Consider the following 12,171-nt stretch of genomic DNA (forward strand, 5'->3'; position numbering starts at 1 on the left):
CACATCACCTCACACTGTACAGGCCTGTATCACATCACCTCACACTGCACAGGCCTGTATCACATCACCTCACACTGCACAGGCCTGTATCACATCACCTCACACTGCACAGGCCTGTATCACATCACCTCACACTGCACAGGCCTGTATCACATCACCTCACACTGCACAGGCCTGTATCACATCACCTCACACTGCACAGGCCTGTATCACATCACCTCACACTGCACAGGCCTGTATCACATCACCTCACACTGCACAGGCCTGTATCACATCACCTCACACTGCACAGGCCTGTATCACATCACCTCACACTGCACAGGCCTGTATCACATCACCTCACACTGCAACCAGGTTAGGGAGCATAGGAGAAGACTCCAGTCTCAGCAAGGAGGAGAGGACGGGAGGGGAGCAGACTCCAGTTCTTGTGGTCTGTGTTGACACCTGCGTACCTTGGCTATGAACTGTCTGTCCTTCTGGTCCAGGTTGGCTGTGGGGGCGACGTAGTCCTTCCAGATACGCACCTTACGCTCTTTGGCAGATCTGCATGGGGGCGGAGGGGTCAGACAACATTTAAGGAAGCTTTAAGGAGAGAGGCACAGGGTGAGGCAGGTACGAGGCCCAGGGGACTGACCTCTCTGCAGCGCGGAGCTTGTCTGCTCCCTGGGTGTACACGGCCATGGACCAGTCCACACAGCGGGCGAAGCCCTCCCTCAGAAGCAGCTCTGTGATGTTGCCGTTCTGGAGATGAGACAGGAACCATCAGCACCTGGGATGGCCTGTGTGTGCGTGTGCGTGTGTGTGTGCGTGTGTGTGTGTGTGTGTGCGTGTGTGTGTTACCGGGTGGAGGATGGTCCCCAGGATGATCTGGTTGGGGCAGCTCTCCAGGATGATCTGGACGTCCCTCTGCAGCAGACGAGACTCTGTGAAGAACTTGGCCTCGGCTGCAAACGGCTCCGGGGTCTCAGTGCCGTCAGCCTCGCGCCTGATGGTGGGACACTGAGGAGGGAGGGAGGGAGGGAGGGAGGGAGGGAGGGAGGGAGGGAGGGAGGGAGGGAGGGAGGGAGGGAGGGAGGGAGGGAGGGAGGGAGGGAGGGAGGGAGGGAGGGAGGAGGGAGGGAGGGAGGGAGGGAGGGAGGGAGGGAGGGAGGGAGGGAGGGAGGGAGGGAGGGAGGGAGGGAGGGAGGGAGGGAGGGGAGGCAGGGGAGGCAGGGGAGGCAGGGGAGGCAGGGGAGGCAGGGGAGGCAGGGGAGGCAGGGGAGGCAGGGGAGGCAGGTGACACTGGTTAAGACCCTTGTCTGCAGAGTAACTGATCTCTCATCGTCAACACTGTCATCTGACCAATCAGGTCTTCTCATGAGGGATGGTGATGGGAAGCGTGAGTGTAACAGGATGAGGAGTCGTTCATACGGACAGAGGGATGACCATGAATCCTAACAATGATCCTCTGAGCCCAAACTGGTGAAGCGAGCGACACACACACACACACACATGAAAGTGGAAAGGGCTTGCAGATAAGACTGTAAAAGCACCCAGAGAAAGCTGGGCCTGTAAACATGAGTAATATCAGTAAGTGAGAGATGAGATAACAAATCACCTCCCCAGTGCACCACTTAGAGAGCTCAGCTGCTGGGGAAAGAGATCTGGGACTCAATTAAAGCAGGAAAATGGAACACACACACACATGGTTATAATAGTGGTAAACCCACAGTTTCTTATCCCTTACTAGCACAGGAAAGTGGAGATGACAGCTGAGTTGAAAAGGGTACGTTACACTGAGGAGGTTATCTAGGATGGAAACAGCAGTATTTTTCTACTGAGTGTGTGTGAGTATATGTGAGTGTGTGTGTGTGAATATATGTGAGTGTGTGTGTTTATGTGTGAGTGTGTGTATGTGTGTACATGTGAGTGTGTGTGTTTATGTGTGAGTGTGTGTGTATGTGTGTGTGTGTATGTGTGTACATGTGAGTGTGTGTGTTTATGCGTGAGTGTGTGTGTATATGTGTGTGTATGTGTGTACGTGTGTGTGTCTCTGGGGGGTCTCACCTTGACACCAGACAGCATGACAGTCACCAGGTAACAGTCAGGCAGCAGTAGAGCTCGAACTACCCCCCCGTCTCTGACGTGCTCGATGATGGCTGGAGGAGGGAGGACAAGTTAGGACCCAAACGCCCCTAAAAAGACGTATACCTGTGTGTGTGTGTGTGTGTGTGTGTGTGTGTGCTCCCCTGGCCTCTACGTACCATTGACAGGTTTCTGGTGCATGGAGTCGACAAAGTTGCGGGGGTTCTCGATGGTGTACTTGAGGTCCCGGACGGTGTGAGAGCCGCTGCCCTCGGCCCACTGGCCCTTCTTAGCAGCCCTCGCCTGGTCCTCCAGCTCCCCCAGCCTGGCCTGCTCTGGGCTGGAGACAGCACAGTCACACAGTCACACAGTCAGGCCTGCTCTGGGCTGGAGACAGCACAGTCACACAGTCACACAGTCTGGCCTGCTCTGGGCTGGAGACAGCACAGTCACACAGTCACACAGTCTGGCCTGATCTGGGCTGGAGACAGCACAGTCACATCTACATAATGTGTACAGTGCAAGCATGTTAGGCACAAATAGTGCTGTACATACAGATATTGAAATATATACACACACACACACACACACACTAAGGAAAGCTTGTCGACAAATACAAATCTGGATTTTCCAACATTAGATCTGAAGACACGCACACACACACACAGAACCATGTGGTTTGTGTAGGAGGCCTAGTGATCCCAGCCTGTAACCCTGCCCAGCCTAAAGAGGGTTTGTGAAGAGAGCCTTGTGTTCAGACTCCCAGGCAGCAGCAGCCGTGGCTCAATTCTTATCCTGATAGTTTCAAGGAAGAGGAGGAATTATAAAAAAAAACACAGACTGTATCTTGAAAGACCAGTGTTCGTTTTTCATGTGAGAGTCTCACTTCTCAATCCCTCTTCATGTTTCAACATCGTTTGAGGAGTTTAAACAAGTCTGTGTTCACAGAGATTGGGGGGCTGATGGTTGATTTAGGCCTGAAGGGTGCGCTTGTTCTGGGCTTGGGTGAACAGAGGAGGAAACAGTCCCTCCATCCAGAGGAAACAGTCCCTCCATCCAGAGGAAACAGTCCCTCCATCCAGAGGAAACAGTCCCTCCATCCAGAGGAAACAGTCCCTCCATCCAGAGGACACAGTCCCTCCATCCAGAGGAAACAGTCCCTCCATCCAGAGGAACCACATCTACAGGCTGGCTGGGAGAGAGGACTTTAGAGGTGAGAATGTGGAATTCAAGTATAAAATAAAACGCGCACACACACACACACTGGGAGTGGAGCCAGAATGATCTGAAGACAGCATGTTCCTAATTGTAGCGTTGGACCCACGCCCAAAACTCAGAACCCCCCATCCTCTTAGCACTTATTTTAGACACAGACCCCAATTGAAATTGAACCGTTACTCGCTTACTGCACAGGAATTCTGGAACTTTCTAGGACAAACCGCAGAGCTAAAAAGGTCGATGGCAGTTGAAGCTACTTAACACTGCAGCGCGGAGCAGGAGAAAGTGGAGAGGGGCGTTGTGAAAACCCTGCCATCAAGGAAAGCGGGCGCTAAAACGGAGACAAGTGTGATTGGACAGTCAGCAAGCAAAGGTCGATTGACACAGACGGCCCTCACGAACAGGAAGGGAGATATTGAGTCCCCCCTCGCTAGGCTCTGATGTTTACAGACTAAAGCTGATGAGCTGAAAAGACCCAAGGCAGTCAGAGCAAGAACCAGAGGAGACGTTTGAAGATCGATCGCAGCGAGACCACCTCAGGGGACAGTGATGTTCTGCCTCCTCTGGTGGGGGAAACCACAGCCTCCGACACAGCCTCCGACACAGCCTCCGACACAGCCTCCGACACAGCCTCCGACACAGCCTCCGACACAGCCTCCGACACAGCCTCCGACACAGCCTCCGACACAGCCTCCGACACAGCCTCAGACACAGCCTCAGACACAGCCTCAGACACAGCCTCAGACACAGCCTCAGACAGTCCTGGGCGTCCACACACACACTCAGAAGATGTGTGAGTGAGAGAGACAGAGAGAGGGTTTGTGACGTGTGTATGAGTGTGTGTGTGTGTGTGTATGTGGGTGTGTGTGTGTCATGTCAAGACTAAAAGCAGCTCTTGCCTGACGGTCAGCTCTCTGGTGCATGTGACCGTCAGCAGCCTGTCGTTCAAGAGGTGAACTATGTCACTGTGACTGTACGGTCTGTGGTCATCACACGCGTGTGTCACGGCTCGCTACACGGATAAGAGCAGCCGCACCGCCCCTCTGACTGGCCCCTGAGAACCAGCCCTGTCTGGACCAATCATCATCACCGCCTGATTGGAATGCTCAACGCAGCCAATCGCAGGGCTTTGATGAGTATTGGGTTCTGCGAAGCGGGCGAAAACAGCTTCAGTTCATCCCTCTGATAATGTCCTCGTTAGGGAATCCGGGGGAATTATGGCAGCGTCAAGCTTTTACATTACAGGCTGTTCCACACCATTAGGTGGAAATGCTGAAAATAGGTGTTTAAGTCCAACAGTGGGCCACAGTCTCGGCTTTTATCGAAAAAAAATACAAATAAATCACCACCGCGTTACGTGTAATGCTCCCTCATGCCCACTAGGGGGCGACGTGTCACAGGCTGACAGGGTTTTGGGAGTTTTGGGGATTGAGAGGAGGGTTGGGAACTGAATAAAATATGTATCCAGTTTCAGGCAGAGTAACACTGGCTCCACCTGATAACTGCTGAAGGTCCCTGACAATGATTTATATAAAAAGTATATAATAATAATTAGTTTCAATAAGTTACAAGTTATTGTATATGTGATGTCCTCTCAAAAGCATTGTTACATATATTCTGAGGTCATCACAGTCACACCAGAAGTCTCTATGGATGACATCATTGAGACTTCACAATAGTGATTATGGTGCCATTGTGCTGTGTGGCAATGTCATTGCCACATTCCCTCATTTATCCCACATCAGTTGTGCAACTGATGTAAACATTACCGACAATGTCACGGTGACATTACTGGACAGAACAACAGCGTCATTTTCGAGTTGTTTACAAAAGACCCATTAGTGCTTGAGGAAACAACACAAGTGACACATCAGTGCATGTAGTCGTTTGTTAGAGGTATAGAGGTATGCCCCCCCCCCCCCCCGTCAGGTCTGTGTTGACCTCGTCGTGGTCTGTCAGGATGTGCTGTCTCTTACTTGTTGCCTCTGAATCCGTCCCTGCGGACAGTAGCCAAGCCTTCGGTCACCAGAGTCTCCGCAATGTTCTCTCCAGTCGTGTCTGCAGGCGGAGGGATGGAGGGAAGAGGGGTGGAGGGAAGAGGAGGGATGGAGGGAGGAGGGATGGAGGGAGGGAGGAGCGAGGGATGAGGGATAGAGGGATGGAGGGATGGAGGGAGAAGGGATGGAGGGAGGGATGGGGAGGAGGGATGGAGGGAGGAGGGATGGAGTTAGGAGGGATAGAGGGAGGAGGGATGGAGGGAGAAGGGATGGATGGAGGGAGGAGGGATGGAGGGATGGAGGGAGGAGGGAGGGAGGGATGAGGGATGGAGGGAGAAGGGATGGAGGGAGGGAGGAGCGAGGGATGAGGGATAGAGGGATGGAGGGATGGAGGGAGAAGGGATGGAGGGAGGGATGGGGAGGAGGGATGGAGGGAGGAGGGATGGAGTTAGGAGGGATAGAGGGAGGAGGGATGGAGGGAGAAGGGATGGATGGAGGGAGGAGGGATGGAGGGAGGAGGGAGGGAGGGATGAGGGATGGAGGGAGAAGGGATGGAGGGAGAAGGGATGGAGGGATGGAGGGAGATCAACCACACGTACGAGCAGAAAAGAAAAACTAACCGTTTCCTTTTAGTCGGCCACACAATCGACAATCAGATCCCTAAAGCGGGGAAATCTCATTTATTATCACTAGTATTCCACTCAACTGCCAGTGACTTTAGGGCCTGGCAGACAGACAGAGACAGACAGAGACAGACAGACAGAGACAGACAGACAGAGACAGACAGACAGAGACAGACAGACAGAGACAGACAGACAGAGACAGACAGACAGAGACAGACAGACAGAGACAGACAGAGACAGACAGAGACAGACAGAGACAGACAGAGACAGACAGAGACAGACAGAGACAGACAGAGACAGAGACAGAGAGAGAGACAGAGAGACAGAGAGACAGATAGACAGATAGACAGATAGACAGAGACAGGCAGACAGAGACAGGCAGACAGAGACAGGCAGACAGAGACAGGCAGACAGAGACAGGCAGACAGAGACAGGCAGACAGAGACAGGCAGACAGAGACAGGCAGACAGAGACAGGCAGACAGGTACCACTTTCTCACCTTTACCCAGGTAGACACTTCCGTACTCCCTGACTGAGCTGGGGTTGCTTGCCACTCTGAAGCACACCTCTTTGCCAATCAGCTTCTTTCGCAGGAACTCTCTGGCTTGGAAGGCCCAGGGCTGTAACGCAAGAGCAATCATCATCTACCTGTTGATACTTTCACCTGTTGATGGTGCCAACTGTGTGTCACTAGGGGGCGCCACATCCTCAGCATTGTTCAATTCATCCCCACTAACCTGTACAAAACTAAAGAGATCATGTTCTCTATCCATCACAGATGTTATGACCGCCTTTAAGACACTCACAAACATACACAAACACAGACAGACAGACAGACAAACAGACCCACACAGACACACAGACCCACACAGACAGAGAGACAGACAGACCCACACAGACAGAGAGACAGACAGAGAGACAGACAGAGAGACAGACAGAGAGACAGACAGACACCTCGTCGGTGGTGTCCTTGGCGTCCGGCTGGCTCTGAGCGGCTCTGCGGGCCAGGGTCCCAGTGCGGATGTTGCTCAGGTTGATCTGGCGCTCCGGGGGGGGCCCGCCCCGAGGCTGCCCCCTCACGATGATGGCACATCCTGACAGGACCTGCACACACACACACACACAGGGTCAGCACCACATCCTGACAGGACCTGCACACACACACACACAGGGTCAGCACCACATCCTGACAGGACCTGCACACACACGGTCAGAACCACATCCTCACAGGACCTGCACACACACGGTCAGAACCACATCCTCACAGGACCTGCACACACACACAGGGTCAGAACCACAATCACTCGTCCGTTTTTAACTGGGTCTGTCTCCTGGTCCTTGGGGAAAGAAAACAATCCCTCTTAATGCTCAACAGTCCAAGAGCAGGTCTGTATACACAGGCTGCCCCTCAACTCTCCAAACCAAACGTCTTCATTCAAGGAAGGGGGATTACTTGGTTTGTGGCATTGTTTCACAATGATTTGTGCAACTTCCAAAAGTAAACAAATACACGAATACACTAGCGAAACTTGTTGATGGAGATCATTGGAGAGTCTGTCAGTGTTGTTGTTTAGGCAGCAGCGGTCAGGGTTCCTGACAGCGGCTCTAGTGTTAGTACCGGGGAGAACAAAGAACTTGGTAATGCCACAAGCCACTCTTAGCTGCTGGAGACAAGAGAGGCTGCGACGATTGTCCTAAAAGAGAGATTAATTGTTTCGCTCCGTCTCTTCATTAATAGACTACGTTCAGTTGAGTTCTGGGTTTATGAGTGTTGGCAATCTGCTGATTGGAGAGAGTTTAACAACCACCTCGAGGTAAAATCACGATGATGCTAGGAGGTTTCTTGACACGCGTTCGGACAGGCGCCGACCCAGCCGAACAGTAATAAACTTCAACCGTCTCACCCAATCAACAGTGTTGACATACGCCTGGGTTTGTCAGAGCCCATCACAGAATTGCTTTCACATGAAAGGCAGATGAGAAGGGGGGGGTAAAAAAAAAAAAAAACACATAAAAGATATAGCCTTGTCCTGGGTTTGCCTATAACAACCGAAGCATTTACAGAATCTGAGCAAACGCCCGTTATCTGAGGCCCCTCTACGGCTGCGGACCACAGTGTCTTGTTGATTTAAGATGTCTGACCAGATAGAGCCAGGATTCGGCTCACTGTTTCCCAGATCGTCCCAGTGACTCACTCCTGACAGCATCGCAGGCAAGAAGGGAAACTAATGCTGACCCACGGCAGAATCAGGTTACTGTGTTCCACAACACACACGCACAGCCTAGCATCCTTGTCTCACTTCCTGTGATGACCACATGTGATTGTGGTCATCTCTGAATGTGACATATGAGAGATAAGACATGATCATCATCATAGAAGCTTTCGGTATGTGTGATAGCCTAGTATGCAGTGTTGATGACAGTCTACAGAGGGAAGCTCACTTGAAAACATTTTATGAGATGTGTTCCATAAATAGCCTTCCCTTGTGTGCAGCTCAACCTCCTTACATGCTCGCTATTCCCAAAGTGTCAACAAGTAATCCGTTTCTTTGTCTTCTCTTGCACAGCCACAAGAGATACTGCGCATATCCAAACGTAAACATCACAGTGATGAGATCAAACTCCTACAGCTCACTTACTTTGATAAATTGCAGCTCGGGCGTAGTCATGACTACTACACTGACGATTAGCCTTCGATCGATGAGATTAGTGCTAGGTATAATGAATGAATTTGGCAATGTTCGTCTTTAATGATTTCAGTCAAATTGAAACTCCACAAATTGATAAGAGGCCAACGTTGGCTATATCACTAACGTACGTTAGTGTGCAGGTTGAGAAGCCTGAACTCAATTTAAAAAAAATTAAGGATGTGCTAGCAACTAGCATGGCTGGCTACAGTACTTATAGAGATACTAAAAATCATACAATAAAAGTCTGCGATTTAAATGGATCAAATGAAAGCCGTAACGACCGACATTTGCCGGGGAAAACATGTCAAGTTAGAATGAGACCGTACTGTCCCGAGGATTACTTTGGGCCACGGTATAGCTGGAACCATAAGGTAGTCTACGAGTTTTCAGATGAGGAGCTGAGGAACTACGTGTCAGTTCCTCGAGGTAGCTTTCATTACAGCGCATGCAAACATTCTAGAACATCACTTTCTCCACGTTCCGATTAACAGCTCAAGATCTTTCACAAACTAGAAAGATAGATGTCTAGTACAGACATATTGCTTCATTGTTTAATCGCAGCGCTGTTTTATTTATAAATGCAAGCTAGTCAAGTATTCTGAAGTACAAGAGATGGCTTGCTGAGCTAAAAGCTAACCTGAGCTGAACTTGGCAACAGGCGAATACATCAACCAGTAGTTGGGCAACTTGCTACTCTAGTTGTTCGACGTCAACTTAATACGAACTACCTTCTAAAGGGAGCCCCGAACTTTGAACGCAAATGACTAGGTAGATAGCTTGGAAGTTATTGGCTACAACAAGTCAAAAATGTACCATATGTGGCAGGAACAAGCTTCTGCTAGCTAACGTTCTGTCACTTCTTTCAAAATAATGTTCGGGTCATAATTACGTTTTTTGTCACCAGCTAGCTACCCATCCATCAATGTCGTATATAATAGGGAAGCAATGAAGGAAACAAAAAGTAAATTAGCTTTCTGACATGCAAGTTAGCTAGCTAATCTCAAACTGCTGCAGGCGGTTACCACAAGTAGTTTATCACTATTCTAAATAAAAAGCCACCCAGACAGCAATGACATAATCCACACATACGTTGAAAGAATACAGCCCTGAACACATGACATGTCAGGAGAAATTAAATTATTATTTGTTTGGATGCAGACTGCTTTGTCGGACTCTGGCTAAGCGGTTTGCTAACTAGCTAGCTTGCTAACGTGTCCCAGACACCAGGATCCATGTATGTGTTCCTACCATTTTGACAATTCCTCTCTGCGGTGGCGAGGTCGAAGCGGTATTAGCCTGAGCTTGAGCCGATACAGAAGTTGCCATGTCCGCTGATTTAGATACACCGTTTAGGGAGAAGGAGCCGGGAGTCTTAAGTGACTGTTCTACTGAACGCCAAAAGGAAAGGAAAGGACTGTAGACCGTTGGACACACACGTTATACCGGAAACACACGGTACCATGTATACACACGTCAAACCGTTACTTTTCCGCGTTTGCCATTGAAGTGAATGGAGCTCTCGTCTGCCGCGTAAGCACGTTGAAATGTTAACTTCCGGCGCAGAGTAAGTTCGACACGTCAGCATAGTATTAACCCCAACAGCGGCGAACACCATTCACAAGATTTTCTCCCGGACGAGTGTCATTGGAGATGCTGTTCACATGCTTGCACGTTTATAGTAAACAGCAGGCCCACACTGAACCAAACCGTCCAACAACTTTGAAACATAATCGTTAGGGTTATCCTGTAGTCTGTTAGTAGCATGATTACACTTTGATAAGATTTTCTGGCAATGGCAATTCAGAAAATGTGGATGTATTAAACATGTGGGTAATTTATCCGGTTTGTTACTATTTGTGTGACTGTTCTGATCTGCCTTTTGTTTACTCTATTAATTTTTTGATACAAATAGGTATAGTGGCAGTGGTGCTGTGGAATGAATGTGAAATTAAGAAAATAGAAGCTCAATGTTTAAAAACCTCATAAGAGGGCCATGGAATGTGAGTTTCATGTCCTACCACAGGCCTATGAGTCAGGAAGAAATGCAATACATTTAAGGCTGTCAAGGTCGAAATAATGACATAAAATAAAATTCCACATTCATAGCAAACTCCATCAATTCCTAAAAATGCATTTTAAGATCAATTTCACACAATACCAAGGGAGTCAGTTGGCTGAGCGGTGAGGGAGTCGGGCTAGTAATCAGAAGGTTGCCAGTTCGATTCCCGGTCATGACAACTGACGTTGTGTCCTTGGGCAAGGCAGCCCAAGCCCTACTTGCCTCGGGGGAATGTCCCAGTACTTACTGTAAGTCGCTCTGGATAAGAGCGTCTGCTAAATGACTAAACTTAAATGTAAATACTCTTAAAGTTCATGGAATTTGAGTTCCTTATATAGGCTGACCTATACTATTCAGGTGTGTGTCGTGGAGGATGCTATTAATAAGTCATTGCAATCCATTGTATGCGCCCAAGTGTATGCGCAGATCCGTGAAAGAAGGCATCAACATTCCCATGCAGGAACAGCAGAAAACTCTAGAAGGACTACGTTTTTAGAGTTCAGTTTACAATTATTCAATCATTGTGCTAGAGCTCCTATTATGTTGCACGTGTTAAAAACCATTAAAGGATCCGATCTATTGGAACTGACCCATGTATTCATCTAACTGATTTTGGCAACTGACATGGAAACCTAGCCTTGATACAACTTGTAGCCTATGTATTTCTGTGCAAAGTAAAAGATCAATGTTGTAGTTCAATGTGTAATGCATTAAAGGTGATGTAAAAATGTGAAAAATCGTACTTAAAAACAAATGTCCAAGAATATAGAACATCTGACTAAGAAGCGGGCATTAAAATGCCACGAAAGGGTATTGCATTTGACCTACGGAATGGGGTTGCCGCGAAGCGCAAATAGCAAACCATTCCTCTTTCACTTAGCAACTGCACGGAGCTGCCTATGCGTTGTTAAGGTCATAGGGAACTAGTCAAGGCGTGACCTAGTAAAAGTATTATAATACTAATTTACCGAAATTCCACATCCCCTCTCAAAATTTATGAGCGTGTCAACGGTTACTGCGCTGTGACACACCGTTCTACAATGTAAGTGGCTACTGTCTGAGGGGTAGGCCTACTGCGCATGATGAAATTGGTGCGCTCTGGATAGGTTTATGGTCTCCTTTTACGCGGTTGAAAAACTGACATTTCTCTACACTTTACGACTCTGAGAAAGAGGTCTAAAGATTGTGGAGACGAAATTCAATGCGATTTATAATAGAATTGCAGTATGTATGTATTTCTTTTTTAATCTATAAACAGATATTGCTGGCCAACGCTTCTGGTGAACTCCAAGTACATTACGCGCCAAAAGAGTTAAACCATCTCAGTCCCCACGGTGTGACTGTTTTATTTACCTGAATTTGTACACACAAAATGTGCAATAAAATACTCTAAATCAATCGCCACATGAACTCAGTGCAGTAATAAATAAATACTGTATTTGTCTTTTCTGTCGGTTGGCAAGGAGACTTTGGTGTCCGAGGTGTTTATCCTCCATAGACAAAGCAGACTGTACAGAAAA

At 48.8% G+C, this 12,171-nt stretch overlaps 1 protein-coding gene across 1 annotated transcript in view; it reads right to left on the reverse strand.

Moving 5' to 3' along the window:
* snd1 (staphylococcal nuclease and tudor domain containing 1) overlaps positions 1 to 10,013 on the reverse strand; it is a gene marked incomplete in the record, with an annotated part of 82,490 nt that extends 72,477 nt beyond the window's left edge. The window contains 9 exon segments of the mRNA XM_067254615.1: positions 453 to 543; positions 635 to 741; positions 841 to 999; positions 2,047 to 2,138; positions 2,244 to 2,404; positions 5,259 to 5,340; positions 6,402 to 6,522; positions 6,857 to 7,006; positions 9,841 to 10,013. Coding sequence (XP_067110716.1) covers positions 453 to 543; positions 635 to 741; positions 841 to 999; positions 2,047 to 2,138; positions 2,244 to 2,404; positions 5,259 to 5,340; positions 6,402 to 6,522; positions 6,857 to 7,006; positions 9,841 to 9,918 — 1,041 coding nt within the window.
* Between the last annotated feature and the right edge of the window lie 2,158 nt (positions 10,014 to 12,171).

The sequence above is a fragment of the Osmerus mordax genome, chromosome 17 (assembly GCF_038355195.1).
Source record: "Osmerus mordax isolate fOsmMor3 chromosome 17, fOsmMor3.pri, whole genome shotgun sequence".
NCBI lineage: Eukaryota > Metazoa > Chordata > Actinopteri > Osmeriformes > Osmeridae > Osmerus > Osmerus mordax.